Source organism: Merops nubicus, unplaced genomic scaffold (assembly GCF_000691845.1).
Source record: "Merops nubicus isolate BGI_N331 unplaced genomic scaffold, ASM69184v1 scaffold23352, whole genome shotgun sequence".
Classification (NCBI taxonomy): domain Eukaryota; kingdom Metazoa; phylum Chordata; class Aves; order Coraciiformes; family Meropidae; genus Merops; species Merops nubicus.
The window spans coordinates 3,097-26,211 of record NW_008594600.1 but is presented as its reverse complement, the minus strand read 5'-3'; the positions used below and the strand labels follow the sequence as shown (position 1 = coordinate 26,211).

The window sequence follows — 23,115 nt, the reverse complement described above, 5'->3', positions numbered from 1 at the left end:
CTTTCCCTATTACATTTGAGCTATTGGGCTGAATTCCTTCTTGCTTTAAACCATGTGAGTGAAATACATTTAAATCATCTAAAAGTAAAAAATCCTTAAAAAGTGAATTAGAAAATTATTTTAGTTTCTCATATAGCATTTTCTCTGCAAGAAAATACTTTTTGAGAGATGAGCTCAACCAAAAACTGTGAGAGAAGTGTCCAAATTTCAAAAGTCCTGTCAGAATTTCTATTCTGAATTGTAGTTATGATGAGCATAACATTCAATGATTTTGTTCAGCTAAAGCATCCAGCATAACCTGGTCTGGATCAGGGAGCTGTGGTAGAGCAAGACTCATGCCCTTTGGAGGAAGGAGAACAGGATATGCTAATTATCTGTCAGTACAACTACATCTAGTAAACAGTGTACTTAGGTCAACTTTTGGGATGAAATATTAGAAATCATATCAGACTGACAGAAAACTTGCACATATACATTAAGCCTAAAATCTTGTGAATAGCTGTGCAACAGCTCATGAAGCCCTTTTCTATAACCTAGAGGCCAGCAGGAGTGGGAATGATTCAGAGCCCCCGTGTACAACTTGGGTTTTAAGTAGGTTGTGTTAATGTCCTTCCACTGTAATTGAAGAAAACATTCAAAGATGTTCTGATATTCTAGTGCCTTAAAATTAGATTTCCAAACTTTTTTAAGACAGGATCCTTTGGAACATCAACAGCATCACTGACAATTGTGGGAAGAAGGGACCATGTGCCACATGGCACTTTTGATCCTAAATCAAAGAAGTTTTGTATCTTGGGTACATGCAGTTCTGATGACCACACTGGTATCAGTCTAATGTTGCAAACATCTTTGTGGAAGAGATCTGCAGGGAGGAAGCAGAGGGAGAACAAGTCTTTGAGTATAAAACTGGAGTTGTGTGTTAATATTAAAGGCCATGTTGGTTTGTATTGTGTTTGTGTTTTTTTTTTAATTTAAATGCTGATACTAGGTTATTCACATACCTACTTGATGGTGTGGTAACTGAAGTGGCAACTGATCTGTTCCCATAGAAATGTAACTGCTAAGTGAATGCTGCAGTGTAATCACAATTCTTTCTGGTTTCTCACAGCTGAACTCCATCTATAACAGGCATGACTTATGTGATATGAAAAGCCATGTGAATAAAACCATTCAAGTGGATATAAAAGAATTCAGATCCAAACCAATACTTTGTGACAGAATGGTTGTGGAGAACAGAGCATGAAGATGAAGAATCTAATATATGGATACACCAAAGGAAATGACAAGATCTGATCAGGAGGTATGAAGCTGCAAAAAGATGTATTGCATTGTTGTAGAATTTGTGGCTTAAGGAGTTAAAAAACTGAAGAGCTGCCACTACAATAAACTATGATTTATTGCCAGTTCTTTGCTTGGATAGAGGCTTTTTGAGCTGGTAAAACACTGCTTAGGAAAGATAAATATTCAGTTTAAGCATTACATCCTTCATTAATTTCATTGTATGTGCAGCTGTTGTATACAGTGGTGTTTTGCTGGAGACAAAATAAAAAGGGAATAGTTTTCTACTTTTCATTAAAATAGGCAAAATCCTCTTACTGGACTGTGAAATTAACTCCAGCTATGAGATGAGCCCTGGTGCAGTATTGCTCAAGAAAGCCCCCCCAGAGCATTTTGAGACTGTTTATTAACTACAGTATACCTAACAGGGTTCTCTTGTAACGCTGTTTGGAGTGGACTGGAGGGACATAAATGGGATCAAAATTCCAAAGACCCTTGTTTGGGAAGCTGTTAGGAAGGAAGGTTAGTATCTTGGACATCCTCTTGTCTATCCAGGAAGACACAACACGCCCTGTACAATGGATCACAGCACAGGGATCACCCAGCTGATAGCGGCATGCGCAGGGCAGCCCCCCCAGCTATACAACCCAAATGTGTGCCAAAGGAGCCAACTTGTACCAAGGGGATGCTGGAGAAACTTCAGGAAATATATAATTTTAGAAACATGTTATTCCAGACCAAAACAGAAATCTAATGTCTGAGGCAAAAAAAAAACATCTAATGGTCAAGCTTCTAAAGTGAAAGCTTGTGTTTCACAGAGAATGGAATTAAAATTAACTCTTAAATCCCAGCTCAAACATGAGACTGAATCCCAAAAGATAATCAGCTGCCAACAAGCAGTTGAGCTCTTAACTGTCCTGGGAGAAAAACTCTAAAAGCAACTATATACATTGAGCATTTTATGTTTAGCCTGTTATTTCAACATAGCTACTTGCATTTTACTTTTCCCAGAATTTGTATCATAATGTAATGAAAGCAATTCTAATCTCATCAAACTGATTCATGCTGTCATTAAATTTCCTGTTCTTGAGTGGCTGCTGAAGGAAAGGATGGATTAGTCTGGCCTTTGCTTACTGGAACTGAGGTGGATCACGGCAGAGTTCTATGTTGGGTCGTTTGGTTCTCGCCTCCAGGCGGGTCTGAGCCACTTTCAGTGGGTACTCCTTTGCCTTTATGGATCTCTCCAGTAACATGATTGTATCTTGTGTCTGGAAGATTTCCTGAAGTACCTGAACGAAGCAGAACATTGATGTCAGCCTCATGTGCACACAAAATCAGAACTCACCCCCGCTTCTGAACGCTCCTGTTGGAACTGCTTCCATTCTGTCGTGTCATTCTGCTTCATTTAGGGGAGGAGATTACTCTATAAACTCACACCAGCTGAATTTGTATCATGTTGGCTTGATCCTGCCGTTTCTTTAGAAGGATTTGTGGTAATCAAATCTCAGAGGAAAGACAGAAGGAGGGGACCATACACTCATACTTCACATGAAAGCATTTAATGAAGTTGTTCCTGGAAAACAGGCCTGGAAACTTCTAAGAGAAGTACAATCTCTTTCCTATTATAACATTAAGAAATTTGTAGGCAGATTGGAATATAAACTTATTACAAGCAGAAGAGAAGCACTGAATTATGGCGATAGGGGAAATTCCAACTGTTTTTGCAATAAAGTCATTTTCATAGAGGCAGTGTTTCTAGTTCTACAGGGACTTATTTCCATTTCGCTTCATTATCTAATTTTTCTCCTAAATAAAAAATCTGCTGCTTGATCTAGGACCATTTTGCAAAATATAAATTCCAATAAACTGTCATTTTCATTTAAGCCTTCACTCAATTCTTTTTTCCTTTTGTCTCATGAAAATTCAGAAGCAATCAACTATGTCTCTTCTGAAATTGCTTTATACTCCAAGTATTTTGGGGACATCTGCTGCAGAGCATATGAACACAAGTCATATTTTCATACTGAAACTAAATTCTCAAAGTTTTGAAAACTCCATTGGGAACTGTAGAGGGAAGACCAACTTCCTTAAAAGGTTTATTTTCTGTAGATGGAGAAGATAGGGAGTGAAACATCACCAAAAAGGAGAGGTCCATGGAATTTAGTACAGCATAGTTATTAGTTGCAGTGCATGTTATCATATTATCACTAAGAATCCTGAAAGTGCTTGAATCTTAAAAAGATGTTTAATCTTAAAGATGTTTTAATCTTTATAGAAAAAAAAAAGAGAGAGAAATTGCTTAGTTGCTAAAAAAGAGAGAGAGAATTAAGTTTCTTTCATTTATCAGGATTCATTACAGCCAATGTAGTGAATCGGGTCAAGCTTCTCCTGAAGACAGCTTTAAAATGGAAGAGAAAAAACTGAACTCAATGTAGAGTCTTACCCAGACTACTAAAATCTATGCAACTTGAATGTCAACAACCACTACAAATGGTGCAATGCCATTTAAATTATGCTGCTATGTAGATCTTGTCTACCTGCTAAGTTGTACCAAATTTGCTAATGATATGCGTGGTTTGAAAATTGAATTAGTTCCTGCTGCTGCAAGGTTATTTATAGCCAAAACCCAAGGAGTTAAGGATGCCAGGAACCTGTGTGCCAGTCCAAATGCTTAAGGGCTTGTTGACACTGTGTAGCAGAGCAACATGAACGATCTCCTGGCTAGCACTGTCCAAACCAGTTCAGCACTTGCAGCAATGCCATTCTCCAGTAGGTGAATCATCTTGGACCCTGAAGCAGTAGCATATGAGTGACTGTACTGATTTGAAGTGAGGTCTCCACACTGTACTAAGTCCTTTCTGTCCAAGTTTAGCACTTACAAAACTAGTTTGAGAGCATCTTCGCTCAAAAAGAAGCCTTTATTGCTTATAGACCACAGGGGATAAAAACCTGGCTTTTTATGAAGGCAACACAGTATGGAAGAAGTGAAGCTAACAGTAGTACATTTCTGCCTATAAGTTTATTCTGTGGTGGTTCCTTCTTAAGGAAATAATCACTGTAAGCTAGCTGTGCTGTAGAGGAGATATTGAAGCAGGTAGCTGTTTGTTCTGCAGAGGAACTCCATGGTAGAGGAATGCATTGTTAGATACACTGTCTTACATCTTGTCTACAATTTTGCCGGTTAGATATACTTATATCTATACATAAAAAAAACAAGGGAAAGAGACTCAATGATGTTAAATGACTTCATTATGCATCAAGCTTGCATCCTTCCCTTTCCCTGAAAACACCAAGGATTTGGTCTTCTGCTGCTCAGAAACAGAATTTGAGTAGTTTGTGCTGTTGTCAGAGCTTTGCTGTTTATAACATCCCTAAGAGGATCCCGTGTGCATTCATCTGTGTGTGATACAGGTGAGGCCCAGCTCTGACTGACAGGCAGAGTTTTACAAGCCTCTCAGTCCTGTCATTTCCTCCCACTGTTCACCTTCATTGCTAACCAAAACCATCAACCTGTAGGGATGTAGAAAGGCTGTCTGGCAAAGAGTACAGACTGCTTTTAGAGGTCACCCGCTGCTTTGCAGGGTCCTCCTTTCCTGTGTTTATGTTCCAGCTGCTGTCACCACAGTGTTGTTTCCCATGCTACGCCTTACTGCGTACAAATGAGCCAAATCCTCTGTGCTGTAGCTCTGTTACCTGCAGGGGGGTATTGTGAGGATGTTGGACTCTTACATTAATTCTACTTACAACTTGGAGCGTGTTGTAAGCAGATTTCTTTCAAGTAAAAAGTGTCGTTCAAAGTAATAACAATGAAACAAAGCAGCCTGAACTGAGCAAAGTTATGTCTCAATTTCAGAAAGGATTGAGTGGGGTATTTTTATGCTTATGGTGAACAGGACTTCCACTCTCAGTTCAGATTCTGGGGAGGACTTTTGTGGTTCTGACCTTGAGCTTTAATGGTAGTAACCTGTTTTCTCTAGGGCAGCAGTTGGAAATGGTGATTCACCTTTGTGGAGCGAATCTATCAATGGAATGGCAGAATTAAAGCAGCCCTGAGCACTTGGCTAGAAATGAACCATGACTGTAAAACCAGGTCCCCAGAGTGATGCTGCAGTTCCCAGATGTACTTCTGTTACAGTGTGTAACGTAGTCACTGTGTTGATACTTTACTGTCCTGTGATAATATGAATCAAAACAGCTTAATTTATTCAGTGACTGGAATTAGGTTACAAGCTCTCTTATACTCAATTAGTGCTAATTGTTCTAGTCAGGTTAGAGAAGAGGATGCAATTAATATTTTCTGAAAACAAAATTTCCTTCCCTCTTTTTTCTTTGAAAGCAGTACAGATACCTTGTGTTTATTCCACACGTGGAAGGACAGCAGGAAGCCATTATATTGCTGCAGCATGCAGAAACATACTGCAGCAGACTATAGAAGCATTACACAAATTCATAAGAGGATCAGGGAAGAAATTTAGTAGTCTTTAGTATTTCAGGTAAGTGCTACTTCTCTGCTACAAACACTTATTCTATAAAGATTGCCTAGAGCAAACCATGGCCATGTCAGTACTGTGTGACAATGCTTCTATAACAGTAGTGTGCCCTTTATTTTTTCATTCTGTTTTTGTGAAAAAACAAATATCAGATTTTTTTTTTAATATGCAGAAGGGATAAGCTGATTCTAGTACAGACAACACTGAGCAGATTTCCCATGTATGAACTGTCTGCAGTCTCTTGGAGAGGCCATTTTCATTAAGTTCAGACAGCAGAGAAAACTTGAGAAGAATGGTTTTCTGAGCCCACACTTTTCTCAGATCCTCCTCTGCTGCATTGCTATGTGGCCACAGTGGAAGTACAACCACCAGACTACAAACCCGCGTATTTGAAATTCAGTAGTAACATTTCAGGTGGGTTAATGTTGGGAATCATCAAACCTGAGGTATTTTTCTGTTCCTTTACAGCACTTATTGTGCACTGTTGTCAGACAGCACCTGGCTGGGCCTCAGTGCCCACTGGACACATAGCAAAGAAAAGAGTGTTCCGTGAGGGATGCAGGAGCAAGAGACTTGCCCTTGCCTTTCCAGAGTACCAAGTCATGTATGTGCTCCTCCCATAAATAATGGCACATAACTGATCTAGGACAACAGTCATCTTGTATCTAGAAGTGACTCAAAGGATTTAGTTTGCATAGCCTGCAAATACATGCAATGTTAATGTTCAAAAAGGGCAAGCTCTGAAGTCTAAATTGAAAATGTTTCTCTTTATTGAGAATCCAGTACTTCATTAATCATTAAAAGAGAGCTTTCATCTAAAAGTCACTGAAAAGTCAGTTTTATGTCCAACCCTTGTAAAACTTTGTGTCAGCAGGATGTACAGTAACTACACTCTCCTGCCATACAACTTCACTAGGTGCTGTGGTGCCCTCCTCGTGAAGGTCGTGGTTTGCAAGCACATTATGCACAACCAAGGCCACTGATTAGTGTTGCTGAGTAAAACCCTCATTCATTCACTAAGGGAAAATATTGTTTAAACATGAAACTAAGCATCCATCTTTTAGCCATGCTTGGCTGCATGTAAGTGGATATGCTTTAGGTTTGTGTGTTCCCAAATGATTTTGTACTTTTTTTAAAAAAAGCATTGTCATTCAAGACATAGAAATAAAAATGGCCTTGAGGGCACCACCTCCAGCACATCACAGAAGCTTTGTACAAACGGTTTTCAATTACTCTTTCTGGGCACACATTGGATAAAATGATTTAGCTAATCTGCTGTACATGAAGGGATTGGTGGGGAGAATCACCAGATAGTGTTGCACCAGTCTGCGTCATTTCTGGATGACCTCCAAAAGCATGAAGCAAAAACAACAAATGCTGAGCAGCATGTTCCTAAGAGAGTGTGGTGAGGCACTGGCTCAGGCAGCTGCCCACCGGGAAACTTTCCTTCTAGGGCATGAGGAAAGTGTGGGGCTGTAGCATTCCCAAGAGCTTGTGGAAAACTGCACTCCTGCTGTTCTCTCACTTCACCATCACCACAATTTTGATAGGCTGGATACAGTTAGGAAGAGAGAGAGCTGCTGAAGTCACAAGTTTCATCATGTAATCAGGGTGGTCGTATGTACAAGATGAGCACTTCTGAAGTGCTGCAGTCTGGCAGCTATCCTCCTTTCTGCATTGTTTCTGAGGTTTGCTCGGTCTCTGGTACCCAAGTGCAAAAAGCAGCAGCCAGGTAATAGGGTGCAAAGAATGCTCTTGATTGTGTTTCTATATATTTCATGTTTTGCTTCTTCATCAGTTTTTTAAAAACTTTTTTCATTTGTGTTTCTATATTTCATCCAAATAATTTGGTAAAAGTTACATTTGTTATCATACTCAATTGAAAAATACTGTAATTTTTACTGATTTCACAATTACTTTTAGGGTACATGACCACATTATTTCAAAGTCAATCTATGATAGCTTGCAGTATTTGGATTGCCAGCATAACCCAGATCTCAAATCTAAAATTAATTTGGACCTGGCAGTTTTCACTGTGATGCCATAGACAAATTCTTGATAGAGATTTCCATGTCCTTTGATGTTAGTGTTTTTAGGGTTTACTTCTTTCTTTTTAAGCTTAATTGCAGAAATTTCATTTGGTCACTAGCAATTTACAGTCTTATAAAAAGCCTTCTTCCACTGAATTCCAGTATGCATTTGTTTAATCTCTGACAATACAATCAATTTCACATTTATATGCAGTCAGTTTCTGTTTAAATCTTTTCCATTGATCCTAAAAACGTACAAGATGTTTATATTAAAACAGCTTTATTAAAATTAAAGTGCAAGAAAAACAAGGGATCATCTAACTTGGCCTGGATTTTCTAAAGTATTTTCAAACTAACAGAGGAAGCTATAACTATACACAAGAAAATGTTTAACTCTTTGCATGCTTCCTTGCTGTGCTTCTAACTATTGAAAAATTAGAATAAGCCTCAGAGTTCTGTCGTGTTTCTCCTCTGTTTCACACTGTATTGTGCCTTCAGGTGCTGCAGGGTCAGCAATTTTAGCATGCATCATTATTTAGAAGAGAAAAATAAAATGCTATGTTATTAATTTGTTTTTACTAAACCTGCTCAAAATACCAATAAAACAGGCAGTTTGGGCCTTGTGTCTCCTCTGTTTCAAGTTACCTCATCTGGGAGACAAAGAGAGGACGTCTCTAGGAAGAGATGGTGCAAGAGAGAAACTGCTGTGGCTCATGCAGCCACATTAGATTCTTTCTAGTCATTAATGAAATCCCAAGCCAGTCACAGTGAGCTAAATTTGCCCTAAATTTACCAGCTGTGTGTTCCTCAGTGTGAGAAGAGATTTCTGTTATTTTGCAAATAAAGACACTTGGATTGATCATGCCCCTGTTCCATGTCCCCCTGAGGCTAATCCATGAAGTGGAGCCTTGCTGCATGGCAGGTGGAGGAGCCAGGCTTCTCCTGCATGGTTTCTCCACTTGTCCATTGTTCATCCCTGATGCAGTCTAAGTAAGTCTTGATGATTTCATAAAATAAAGCAACAGCTTTAGGAGGGCGAAATCTGGTTTTGTTGTCAAGTGGGTGCCTTAACTTTTGCCTGTGATTTCTCTTGGTTTGTAGGCAAAAGTCTATTCCTGGCTTCAATAACTATTTCCTCCTTCAAACAGGTTTTTCCAGGCAAGTTTGATCTGCTTGCACCAACTAGCTTGCACCTTCCCAGCCACTTCTGAGTCACTCTTCATTAATCATCTGAAAACTTTACTCTCAAACAGTTTCCAATATTAAGTGATAAAATTAACTGTACATCCAGCCACCATAAAGTGGGGATGAAAATTTGTAAATAACTGATATTTTAAGGTGTAAAAATGCGAAGGGGGAAAAATATGATGTGAGGACACATTGGTGTCTGAGGTGAAAGCCTTTGAGAGGCAAGTGCCCCGAGGAAGTACTCCCTCTGCTGTACACACACTCCTTCCCACAGCTCCTAACACTGCTGCATCTCTCCTCTGTGCTTCTTGCATGGGCACCTCCCAGTGTATTTTAGTATTTCTTCACATTTCTGTTGAAAGAAACAGGCTGTGTCCTTTTCAACAGCTATAGTGGAGCTCCTTTCAGAATTTCTAAGAAGTCTGAAAATTGTTTCAGAGGCTGGTAGGCAGTTTCTGGGTTTATTGCCACTGAGGTTTTCCTGGCTTTTGTTCTGTAATGTATGTTACTTGTAAAATTAAGTAGGTTGATTCCTTGAATTAGAAGAAAGATTTGCAAATATAAAATGTATTCAGTTTTTCTAGCCACCATATAAACATACTCAATAGTTGCTAAGACAGGAAAGGTTTTTTCTTAAGTTTATAAATAAATTTAATTTTAATAATAATAGTGTGAAGGATGGAAGCTCTGAGAGGAGTAACTTATCTAAGACATGGAGCAACTTACTAAAACGAAACTTCAAGCTTCTCAGGTATAGAGCAAAAATATATGAGGCAAAGAGGAAAGTGAGAGTTAATTTCCATCAGGTATTGATGTAATATACTGCCTCTTCACACCTCAGGGGTTAAAGACAAAAACAAAAAACCAAAGAGGCAAACACCACAGAGCTCTTTCTAAAAGCACACATTTTCAGTGAACTGAGTGGAAATACTCAAGATTCGTGGCTACTTGTTTATAGGAGTGGGTGGTTATTTTTTCCTGGGTTTACTAAACATGTACCTGTTTTTCTAGCATCTTTCTGATCCCTGTGTTCTGGGTAGTGGAACAGCAAGGCTTGCAGGAAGGGTGGTGCTGGGCACTCTGCCTCTGGGCATAGAACCACTTCTGAGCCCAGTACAGGTGTTGGAGCTGGCAGGGATAATCTGCTATGGAGGGATGGTATAAACACTGGACTGTGTAAACATGTCACTGGCGGCTGGTCTGACTGATTCCCAGAGCTAATGTATGTAAACATGCTGCCCGATTGGTTATTTCCAGGAGACTAAAGCCAAGGTAACTATTTATATTAATATTAACTCTTAATGGAAAAGAGATGCAAACATTAATGAGAGGCAGGCTCCATGATTAAAGTTTTTCCTTCTTTTCCTAAAGATTTGTGTACTTTTACACCGTATGTAAAATGTATTGACAGAAAACAACACCAAATTCTTCTACACTAAATGGTATACGCTGCGTTTTCTGTTCATCAGCCTAAAAATGTGGTCCTAGAGCAGCTCTGAGCCTGACCAGAGTCGTATGTTGTAATTAAACTCTTGCAGAATATTTGCATCCCTAAGCAACCACATGCTCTGTGAGCCCAGTGATGATGAAACAGTGGGAGCTGTGAGACCTTCTTTGCTTTGTGATCTAACCCTTGCCAAATACCTAGTTAGGGCTTCTGGGCTTCTCCATGTTTCCAGAGTTCTAGTAACCAACTCTGGATGAACCTCACATTGTTATCACCAAGATTACTCCCAGAAACAAATAAAATAGATTAATCATAGGCTTGTGCAGTTGGGGCAGAAAAGAAAATGGGACATTTTGAATCTTAGGGTCAGAAAGAAGTCTTGATTATGCACTAAGTCTGCACTGCCTGCAGATTACTAGTCTGTCCTGTAATAATTTCTCTGTGCAAGCCAGGGCCTCTAGAGAGATCAGAGCTTTCAGGGAGAACAGGGGTCTTGATTTTGAGTTCCTGGTGCTAACAAAGCCATATATCTCTGGTAAGCTGTTGCAGTGATGAATTCCTTTGCTCAAAAAAATAAGTGCTTGTGTTTTCTATCTAGATTTGTCTGGCTTTTGTCCAGCCACTGATTCTTCTTTTGGTTCTTTGTGCTCAAGCAAGTCTTCCATTATGATTCTTTTTTCTTCTGTTTAGAAACTTGTGGATTTAGAAAGTTCTCTGCCCCTACCCCAACTGTTACTTGGGTAGGCTAAATAAAGCAGTGTAATCTAGTGCTACTAGCGTCACCTTTTTCAGCCTGCTAAAGCTGAGGAACTTATTCTTTGAATTCCTTGCTTGAATCTTTCCTGCAGCTGTGATGACTTTTAAGCTTTGGACCTGCAGCAGGAAATGCTTTGTACCACACCCTTGCTCTCACATAGTTCCGTTGCCAGTGTAAAGATCACAGATTGTCTTAGTCCTCTGGAAGAAAATCCAGCAAGTGTGGGCAAGGAATAATGTTACATAGAAGTTCAACAGTGAACTGGACAGGGACAGATATAAAACTCTTTTTTAGGGACAGCATTTCCCTGCTACATTTGAGGATTTCCTGTTCAAAATTATACAAAAGCAATTTAATCTTTTTTTACTGTTCCCCTACATAAATCACTTCCTAGACTTCTGATAGACTTGGGGTTGTCAGCCTCACCAGGCAGCTTCCCCTGGAGAAGTGGCAGGCAGGAAAAGCCAAAGAGCAGAGAATGAAAATCTGAAGTGAAGATAACTTGGACAATTTCCTAAATACATCAGTGAAGTAACAGTGAGAGCAAACAGCAGCTGGACTGAGAGTGCAGAAAAGCAAGTGGGAGGGATCACTGACAAGCAATGCTCTTCGGAGGCTTCCCTTGTGCTGACTTGGTTACTCAATCTGAAATTGGAGCCTATTCAGTATTGGGATTCAGACCAAACTGGAAGTAGAATAAAGAGTAAAAATACATCTGATCTGCCCCAAGACAAGCCATCTGTAAGTTGCTAAACGGTCCCTCTAAATGCAAATGATTGTAGGTTTAGAGTGAAAAATCGGCAGGTGATACATATTATAAAATGACAGCATATGCAAGCTTTCATCCTGTGTGGCTTGGTATCACCCCAGCAGCCTTTTCCAGAACAGCAGTCCTGTGAAGAGCTGCTGCAGACAACAGCACCCAGGAAAGGACATATGTGGTGACCATGTACAAATGCCAACTAAGGGGAAAATCCCTGCTCTTTAGAAATAACCACTACAGCAGACTGCACCATGCAACCCCTTAGCTCACCTGGGTACATTCAGAACTAATTCTTCTTCATTCCTGTGGTTTTATTCCTGCTTATTGTTTTCCAAGTGAAAATGAATAGTACTTTTCTCCCATAATCTCACATGTGATATAATCCTGTCACCAAGCAAGGGAAAGACGGGCAGGAAGAGAAATGCCTTTTACTGAGTACAGCAATGCAAGGTCCAATAGATCATTACCACAGCAATGTCCGTGTTTCTTTTGGTAGTGGATTTCCCTAAACAAGTGTGAAACAATGACATTCTGGCACAGCAAGTCATGTGGTCATAAAGCTATACCTATAGGCAATATAAACTAAATATTTTTTAAAAAACATAATAAAACAGGCCAGGAGAAACATTTTGAGTACCTATACAACAAATGCTAAGCATAGCACACAGCCTAATCATCACTGCATTATGGCACACACTGTTACAGGGTACTGATCCCAAATTTTAAGCCTAATTCAGTCAGTTTTTACAAAAAACTTTCTAAAGGAAAGCTGAATTTTTCAAGGGCCAATAGATGAAATCTACAATGTAAGACAAACTGTTCCACCTGGTACTCTGTTTCTAAAGAGTATGCAGTGCACCACAAGCTGAGGCATTAAGCATTTGGTTTGTAATTTAACAAGCTGATCTTATGTATAAGTGGTATAAACAGAAGAAAATGTAACATTTCAACATAGGATCCTTTTTAGATCATCACCATATTCACACACTATTTGCCCTTTTATGCATTTTTTTATTCTTTCCTTTTTTCAGGGTACATATTTTAGAAACAAATGGTTACAGGAGGTTCCCTGTAGATTTTTCAGGTGTTTATGTCTGGAAAAGATTTTGCTGTTTCACAAATTGGAAAACTATTTTTCATTTCAAAATGGGCTCCAGACCTCATTAAATTAATAGCTTTTCCTGGTTCCAAGGTAGCAAATCTTCTCTATGTTCATTTTCATCTCATTTTATAGAGTGAGCCTGCTTAGCTGGGAAGATAATTTGGCAGAAAAAAGGATGTCTCAGAGTGTCATTCATTACCTGACAGGTCAGTGCAAAAACATCCTTTGAAAGATTGACTAATTTTATTTTAAACACAGAAATTGAAATCATGGCACCCAGTATCTAATTGCTGTTAGACAGGAAGGGAACAGGAACTGTAGTATCTGCATTTGACTATAATCACATCTCGATGGAAGAACAGAAGTGTGGCAGAATTTACAAGATGGACACTGGCTCTCATTAGAGCACATCCTAGCAAAATCTTTTTTCTCTGATTCTTACAGACCATACTGCAAGAAAGGGTACTCTGTTATGCTGACCTGTAGATAACTGTTAAATGAGCACTGTCTCCTTACTCACTTCTGCCCTCTCCTCCCTCTTGTCCTTTTAAGGCATGGTCAAGAGCAATAGAATTAACAGGATTTCTACCATATAACCTTACCCACATCTGAAGCAGCAACAGTTTTGCTTGGTAAACATATTGTATTTTCCTTTGACAACACGGACCAGCCTGAAATGCTCTTCACCAACGTGTGCAGTTTTCTTCTCCTCTAGCATTTTATTGTTCTGATATAACTACATTACTCTGGAGTTTGTGATGAGTAAAGTTTTCCTGCTCTCTATATGGTAACTAGTAATTCAGCAGTCACCAGCATTAGTTCAGAGTGCAGTATTACTTGCTAGCTTTTTTATCCTTGTGTACCCTACAAATGGATTATTCTTTATACAAATACAATTACTCAAGTTTCTCAAGGTAGCTTACTATTGCTATTTAACAGTGTAACAGCCTAGGGACATAAAGTGTTTTTTCCATTATATACCAGTTGTCAGCAGGTACATCATGCTAGCTGCTCTCCTGTTCTCTCACAATGCACTTTGTGGTTCCATATGTGCACCCTGTACTACCTCATGCTAGAAGTTCTTTTATAAAAGAGGTTCTTAAAAGCATTAGGAAAGGTCAATGGAAATTGTGAAGCAAATGTTCTTAGATTTAGGTCCATGAGAAACATAGATGGGTGGCCAGTTCAGGGATCAAGTGAAGCAGTTGACTAGATCATATACAATCTAAAACACACAAAAAACATCCATTCAACGTCTTTCATGGTTTATAAGCAGGGAGAAACAAAGAAAAGATTATTTTATGTGCTGTGACTTAACATGTATTTGGCTGGTTAGTTTGCACTTTCCTAAGAGTCCCTAAAAATAAACTGGAAACATCTTAAACTACTTATGGAAAATAGAATGGCAGGAAAACTCTATTGTTTCCAAATGTGCACTGAAAAAAATGAGTGAGCATGAGGCTCCTCTATAAGAGAAAGGGTCTCAATGAAAGAACGTACTGAACTCTGCCTGGAGTCATATCAAAGTAACATAGTGAGTCCTGCTAGCTTAATAAGATTTTATCTGTCTGTACAAAGGCAGAACCTCTTGTTAACTTCAGAATGTATGTTTCAAAATTCAGCTAATACACTTCCAATGCATCGCTCGTTTCAGTGACAACTTGCTGACAAGGCAATACAGATAGAGATAAATGCAGGTCTGTCTCCTGTGCCATTTCTGCTTTTCATAGAAAATAAAGGTGGAACAAATGTTTGAAAAGTCCAGTCTGACCCACTTTGAAATATCAGGCTATTCATGACCACAGCCACTTCAAAATTCAGGTTGAAGATGTGGAAATGTATTTATCAAAAGGGAATGAAAACTTGGAACTTACTTGTCAAAGATAGACTAATGACATTCTGCATATAAATACTTTTAAGTTTTAGTTAATTTAGGGCTCTTCCCTTGCTGCTGCAAAATGAAAGTGCAAAAGCTTAAAGTTTTATCCTTCCTCTAAAACAGATAGATAAATGTGCTGCTGCTTCTGGGCCTCTTTGCACAGTTTCCATAATTCACTGTTTAAATATTATTTTTTTTAAAAAAAGGAATAAAAAAGTAATTAATGTACAATTTCTGTAACAGGAAATGGCAAGGCAATATCACCAATAAGGGCAAAATAGAAAAAAAAAATATACTAAGGTAAGTTGCAAATGAACATAATCAGTGTGTGGTTCTGAACAGTGCATGGTTCCTTTGAACACCTTGTCATCTTGGCAGCCTGCCTGTCTTTGAGTAAGCTCTTCTCAGGCCGTGTGTAAATCAGACACAGCTTGAGGAAGGGTAATACAAGTACATCTTTTGAGGAGGTCATTATTCAGGACTGATGTAAACTCTAGCAAAGATTTCTATGCCTTTTGGGTACAACTAAAATAGTAATGGAGCTGCCAACTCTTAGTGAATCTTACCTTAGCCAGCTGTGCCTGGAGTTTGTTCTTTGCATCTGCTACTTCAGCGATGCGGTTGTTGAAGGCCAGGTTGGTGCTGATGAAATGATTCCACATCTCCTCAGATGTGCTCTCCAGTCCAACCTCTGCATCCTCCCGCAGCTTAACGGAGTTGGCCCTTGCATGCTGAGAGCACCTGATGTTGTCTTCACTGAACTTAGCCCATGTTGCAGGAACTGAAACACTAGTAAGAAGTTCAAAATAAGAGGAAAATTAGAAAAAAAAAAAAGCTTAGGTGAGCTATTGTCTTTCAGTGATAATGACACTGTGTTCATTCACTGAACTGTGCAAACTGTTCATTATAATGAGTGTCATAAATCCCAGACCCAGATCCTTCCAAACACTTCAGTAGAACACTCAGAGTAAATATTAAGGGATGCAAAAAGCAAAAGTGAATATTGTCAGTGCTTCTTTCCTAAGGAGCCTTTTTTATTTTCTCTGCAGTTTTTCATAGGGTATTCCTCTTTCTCCCAACTGAAGTAAAGATCTTCCTAAATGATTTGGAGTTCCTTACTGCTACACATTTACCTGAAAAGTTTCAAGTAACCAACCTGATATCATAGTAAACTAGTGCATAAGTGAGTGTACTAAAGCTGAGATGGCATTGCTTACAGCTACTGAGCCAGACAGTCTCAGTGCACTTTCTGCAGTGTATTTGGTTTGGGGTTTCCCCCCACCTCTATTTTCTGATTGATGATATTCATTATCTCATCAGAAAATTAAATTTCCAAGTAGATTTCCATCTTGACTATCTGAAGTACTTTGTCCTTAATTCATTCTTTAACATTGCCTTTTCAGCTTGTAATTTCTCTGGCTGGCACTGGTAAGGCAGAAAACACCTGCTCTGGTCCCGAGTGCTGCGGGTAGGTCTCACTCTGCCAAATGGTTTCAGGAAAATGTTAATGAAAAATGGCATTTCTTTGGATAATGGTTGGTTAGAGAAGAAAGGGGCTGTAAAACTTATCCACATGAATCTGCTTTTTACTAGAGCTGACAAGAATAATTTTATTCATTGCTAATCCTAGAAGTAGGCAGGGTTACTAGAGTCAGCAGAGTGCCTGCCAAGTTTCCTTCAAATATACCCTCATTTCAATAGTGAATGAGGTGATCTTTTAATGAAAAGCAGAACATAAGTAAACAAATATACTGATTTTTCTTCTTCCAACAAGACATAGTCGTTATCATGTGAGATAAAGCACATTCACCATTCAAATGCTGCTATGTTAAAGAGTGATAAAGAAAATAAGTCATTAGCACAAAACCACTGCCCCCTATTGCAAGCTGCTCTTCTGCTTTTGGATTGGATGCAGGTCTTGATGAGGCCACTACTAATAAACAGTTTTAAAACCGTTTTTAATTGGGACATTGTAGTTCAGTAATTTTAGTTCAGTCTGTAATGCTAAAGCTCTTACAAATCTTTTTGATCATTCTGTTTAATACACATCACTGCATAGCTCGATGGAATAATTTACAAATAACCCAAGCTATTCTTACAGAATATAGATAGAGTCCTTGGTGTACACTTGGATGCTTTTTACCACAACACACTTAACTGCATACCTTAGCTGAATTTTGATCTGATTGGATGTTGTTTTGAAACCTGAAAGCCACGCAACAGTGTAAATCAAAACCAGAGGGAGAAACCTGCACAAGGGAGTTTGAAGGCAAGGAGTGAGCTGCAACACAGTTAAAAACCATCTTCCTCACTGGAAAACACAGCTCGCTGCACGTCCGTGCTGTAGATGCTGCAGACTGCCAGCTTCTGCCTGGCTTCAAAAATGGCAGGAGGCAGAGAATGAGGATGATGGAGGGTTTCACATGGACTGGGCTATGTGGAGAGAGTGAGTTTACTTCTTCCTAGGTCACTCCTCCAAGACAAGGCTAGGACTCGTGTTGTAATCAGGCTACTGCTTCCAGCAGGGAGCACAGAAAGAACAGGCTACAACAGCTGCTCATACTCACGTCCCGTTTGCTTTTTCCACTCCATAGTAAAAGCTGATGCTGTCTGATGTGTTCCTCAGGTTATAGCATTTCTCATCAATAAAATGGGCTGAGTTCTTGTCAGAAAGATCCCGTTCCAGGGCATGCTGTGCATCTCTGTTGGTGCTGTGAAGGGGAAAGACGTCCCTTAATCTTAGCCACCATAATTAATGCTGCTGTGCTAAATAGTTACTTGCTTTCATTAGCTTCCTACAGTGCTTAATTTTACAGTTTGTTGGCATTTACAGTGGCTTCAAAATGCTTGGTGCTGTAATTTAGCTAGAGGGAGCTGCTGTACCATTCATCTCTTCCAGTGGGCATTCCCCAAAGAGTTGTGTTTAACTCACTGCATTTTCTGATGTTTGTCGTTTTCATGAGAGACAACCACAAGGGTGAAAAACGACAGGTAGTTGTGTGCTGTGATGGAAAGCCTCAGAGCAAAAGGGAGGAGGTATCAGTGATAACCTTCATGGCAGCACAGCTGTAAGTGAGAAAGAAAAGGGCAGACCAAACTTGTGGTTTCCCATCTCTCTTGATTTGAGGGACAAATTCTCTTAGTATAATTCAAATTGTATATCACTGGAAAATCCGTGTAAATATTTCTGCCAATCTTGATCACGAGGAGGGAAATACATTGTTCCATCTCTGCTTTCTTACCCACAAGGAATTTTTGGAGTAACTTAATCTCCATTTGCTCTTCCAAAAGAGAGGGAGACCTGGCAGACCTTGGGCCAGAATGACAGTAATATGGATGAAAGAATCAAAGTCTTGCTTTCTAGTGCATCAGGAAGAGAGCAGACATGCTGACATTTTTTTGCAAATATTGCTGTTTCCATGATGTACTTGTCAATTGGCATTACTATCAGTTTGCCTGATGTGGGGACAGAACAGAATCAAAGGTACCAGAAGTGCCAGCCTAACAAGCTAGACAGAGTTCATGCCACCAAATATGAACTCAGCTTTTATCTGATCATATGCCAAATATAATACAGTAGTAATACTGTAGTAAAACTGCAGAATGCATCTAACATCACTCAGGGGTTCTGAGTGCCTTTAATAAGAGCAATTGTTTTATAAAATCTCTGTCTTTCTTATAATGTAATATTCAAGAACTGTATAATTTTATCTTCTTTTTAAGCACTTGAATTGTTTCTTTTGAGAATCATGTCATACAAACGTGACTTTTAAAATCTGTGTCAGTCTGTGTAGTTAACAGAACACTATTCAGACTAGTTTTGCCTAATTAAATTATAAGAATTAAGAATAAGAATTTTTGCATTACAAGGCTATTTGTAAAAGAAAATAAATTAAACAAAATGCATTTTGAAGTCTCCCACAGTAAAAATGTATATAAACATTTAAATAAAAACAAATTTAAAAGAAACTCCATTCCATAACTCATCTCATACATTATGATGTACTTAGATTCCTGTTTCTTTTGTCAATAATAAAATTCCTTTGAATTTAGTTTTGTAATTAAATAAATAAATGCATTCCCTTTGAACTTCACCCCTGTGTGAGACAGCAACACTGGCACAATGAAGCTATAATTTTGCTGTCCCTACTTTTAGTGAAGGATATCAGATTAAACATGCAAAAACTGAGTCAGTCATCTTTAAATACCATTGTTCTTTTGGGATTTAACATACAAATTCTATCATTGGTAGGAATTAGGAGTGGAGGGCACTGAGCATCTAACAGGCAAAGTCTCTGCTTTTGCCTTTGCTATTTTTCCACCTGTCATTAGATACCAGCTAACGCTGAAATCAGCTTTCCTACCTTTAAAATGGGAATGAAATGTAAAGTCTTACCCCAGCTGTTCAGTGATTTTTTGTGCAAGTTTTGTCAATATTTCTTGATAGTCCTTGAATCCATCAACCTCCTACATTAGAAAATATATAGTGTCAGGGCTTTCATCCCACTTAATTTCTTTTATTGACCTTACCCTTTTTATTCTGCATTCTAGATATTGCAACCGTCTCACATATGTCAAATGCAATGGAGGTCAAGAATGGATGTGGTCTGGTCCCTCTCTTCCTCAGTGCTACAAAGCTGTATCTTTTGACTTGAGTTTGTATGGCTTTTTATATCAAGCATGTTAGTGGATTTTATTGGACAGTCATTGCAATAAACATAAAGTAAAATTTTTCTTGGCTTAAGTATAATAAAGATACTTGAAACATGAGCCTTAATCCACTAAAGTACCCTCTCTAACTAGTTCTATGTTTTTCTAGAACAAAACAAATATTTTGCTAATAGCAGAGTAGGTTGGAAATAGATCTGATTTTAGGGACAGGCTCCCTAAGGAAGTATATTGTGATATTCTTCAAAACTGTAAGTATTAACTGTAGTCAAAGAAATTCAAAGCCAGGTTCCAGCTGGCTTAAAATAAATTTAAAAATATTCACACCAACCGCACTGAAACCTATGCAAACGTGGTAATTATGGTCTCTCAAATAACATTGTGGTGTTTTAGCCTCTTCCCTTTTTAAAAAAGCTCTGGTTTAGCCCAGCATACCCTCTTACCTAAGCGTGTACAGTTTTCTGAGCTTTCAAACAGGGAATAAAGTGATTTTAATAATTAGGGAGTTATTAAGTCACCCCAAATTTAAAGATACAGGCTCTGTTGCTGTACTTGGACAGTATGTGTAGGAGTGAGAGCAAGGTTAAAACCAGCTTTCCTGTTATTACAAAGTGAGCCTGTGTTGTCCTTTATTGTCACACCTATCGCCTGCACATCCCTCTGTATGCAGGACAGTGCTTGAAGCAATGGCATTGCCCCGTCATGTTCTCTCCTAGCGTGCTTGTTCTCATATGCATTCCATATAATGTCTTTCAAATATGTTAGCAAAATGTTATTTGGTTTTCTTTTTCTTTAAAAGATTTAGCAATCACTACTATCCACCTAATTTTCTTTCTTCGGCAACACTACACATATAGCAAGGCAGTAAAAGCATTTTGTATTGTAAGTCCTAAGAACTTCCAAGATTTTACAGACCATGGCCCAGAAAACAATCCTGAGAAATATTTCTACTTTGTTTTATAGGAACAAGGAAGAGAGAACTGGACAAGACCTCACAAGGATGCTAGGCTATTCCTTTTGTTCCAGGAAGGATGATTAGAACACTAACTATTCCCAATATATATAGTTTTACCAAATTTCTTCCTCTTTTCCCCTCCTGTCTTCCTAATGAATTAAATGAAGAAATTATTGCCATCTTTTTGTCCTGATAAATATTTAGTTGGATTTTAGTTATTTCCACAGTTTGAAATATAAACTGGAGGTCTGATCTTACCTTTATGAGGTTCTTTTCCACATCGTCATGAACTAAGTCTATACCTTGACGCTTCTCACGGTTGTACAAGCATTCTAGGGCTATCTGCAAGGAAACCAAGGAAGATTTGCAACAGCCTCAGTGCCACACTGTGGAGTGAAACCTTGAACCTTGCTGAAGGGGCCACTCACACACTTGCTTAGAACCATTCGAATATGTGAAGCAGCGTTAGGTAGCACAAAGCCTTTTGGCAGAAAGTGTTCTCTGAACAGAAAACACCCTCAGCCTGCCACTCTGAATCAGTACAGACACAGACAACTTTAAAAAGTCATTACTGAAGCCTGAATTTTGCTTTTCTATTTATACCTGCCTAGAAATATGACAGACGTAGCTTCCATCAGCGGTGTTCCAGATGTTTATGAAAGAACTTTGACTCTAGTTTTTGCATGGTTTGAGTTTTTGCTACCATCATTCACTGACTCTTACACTACTGTGTGTGGAATCGTGATTTGCAGAGCAGGATGGCATGTTTTGCTGAGCACGAAAAAAGCAGTGTAGTCAGTGAGACTCTTGTAAGCCTGAGAAAATTCACAAAAGTATCTATCAAATAGCAAATGTTTATAGGTAGTGGATTCTGTTGGCTGCTCGCCTGGACAAGTTTGTAAACATCGGCAAAACTTTCCCATAACAACCTTGTGAACTATGCCAAGCGGGCAGAGCGCGTGGGCAGCGTATGGACAATAACTGTTATCCAATCTGTAACTCAGCTTGGGCGTGTGAACAGGCTCGTTAACCTGTGGGGCTTGGGGGGCTGTCTCTTGTCGACTGTAAAAGGCTGTAAAACTTTGCAGTAAATGAATTTGACTGCCGGCCTCCTGGAGTGCTTCTCTTCTCTCCGGAGCTCCTTCCCAACAACTGTCATTTTTCTTGTTGAAATTAATTTGCCTTTAAGATTCTGAAGAACTTCAAAATGAAACACAAGTTATATGCTATCCCAAGTGAAAATGTTATTTTCACCAAGCAATAGCAGCAAATTCAGAGCTAGATAAGAATATTGGGATATGAGAGCTTGCAGGACCATCTTCTGCTCTCCTGTAATGTACTGAGCTGAGAGGCCCATGCCTGAGAGAGACTCAGTTAACCTCCTGGAGCCTCAAGCAGAAAGCCAGGAGGAAAAGGTGACATAGAAATGTCTTGATAAATTTCTTTGTTGACTGTTATATATAAAGCCCACGGTGGCCAAGTTTCCCTCTTACTGTGGGTAATGTTTCACCAAAAACTGTCTCGCTGACAACAGTAAAAGTCATACTAGTATTCAACACAGATAAAGCCATTTTCTTTGCCTATTCTGCAGTATAGTCATGAAATAACTGGTGATGTCAAACCTACCTTCAGTGGCCCTTGCATTTCATCTACAGCACATTCAAGCCGCTTCTTTGTCGTTTCCAAGGCCTGAGTCTCTTTCAGCAGACACTCTAGCTCATAGATGAGCTCAGCTCTCCAGAAGTCAATATTGGACATCCTCTCTCCCAGGTTTCTTCTGCTGTCTTCTTGCATCTGATAAGTCAGTTGATCCTTGTCTTGCAGCAGTCGCATTGAGTCAGTGTTCATTCTACCAGCACTGGACCTGGAGGCTTCAGAGCCTCTTAACTGCCCCATGTTAGCCTGGTGCCAGTCACGAGTGCTGTAGCGGGCATGCAGGCTAGGCCGCAGGGCGGGCAGGAGCGTGGGCGGCCGCCCGGCGGGAACACACTGCCTCTCAGGGCCGGGAGGGACTGACACCGCCCTGTAGATGGGGCTGGGCTTCCAGGAGCTGAGGTAACGGTAGCCCGGTCGGTAGTAGGGCTGATAGGTGTCCTGGGTAGTGCTGGTGGGAGCTAGGTCCGGGAACAGGCATTTCCTCTGTGTGCCACAGTAACTGGCTACCTGCGTGGTTCCCAGAAACTCCATCCTGCACTGGCCTCGGGCAGCTGCCCGCGGGCTGCCCAGCGTCTGCAGCAGCTCTGAGCAGCCCCCGGCCCCTGCCACCCTCCCTGGGGCTGTGCAGCCCCTTTGTGACACACAAGGTGTCAGAGTTCCGAGGACTGTTCCATCCTGGGTCCTGGTGCTCAGGGGCCTCCATGGGTGCCTGCTGTCCTAGGGCAGGCTGGTTTGCCCACCCAGCAGCAGAGTTTCCCCCCAGAACAGCACTGTGCCTGTTGGGAACCAGAGGGCCAGACACAATTTGAGACTTTGGCTATAGTGCAGAGGAATTTGCTGAAGGCTCACTCTGGACGGGTCTGTAGTTTTTTAACCTTCAGTGAGCTTACCTTGAGCAAAAC

At 39.7% G+C, this 23,115-nt stretch overlaps 1 protein-coding gene across 1 annotated transcript in view; it reads right to left on the bottom strand.

The window, feature by feature from the left end:
• The window catches only part of TEKT5 (tektin 5), a 23,770-nt gene extending 1,026 nt beyond the window's left edge, over positions 1–22,744 (bottom strand). The window contains exons 1-6 of the mRNA XM_008935836.1: positions 22,180–22,744; positions 20,816–20,895; positions 19,331–19,401; positions 17,502–17,645; positions 15,501–15,723; positions 2,413–2,567 (exon numbers count right to left, since the gene is read on the bottom strand). Coding sequence (XP_008934084.1) covers positions 2,413–2,567; positions 15,501–15,723; positions 17,502–17,645; positions 19,331–19,401; positions 20,816–20,895; positions 22,180–22,744 — 1,238 coding nt within the window. The remainder of the gene's footprint in view (positions 1–2,412; positions 2,568–15,500; positions 15,724–17,501; positions 17,646–19,330; positions 19,402–20,815; positions 20,896–22,179) is intronic.
• Between the last annotated feature and the right edge of the window lie 371 nt (positions 22,745–23,115).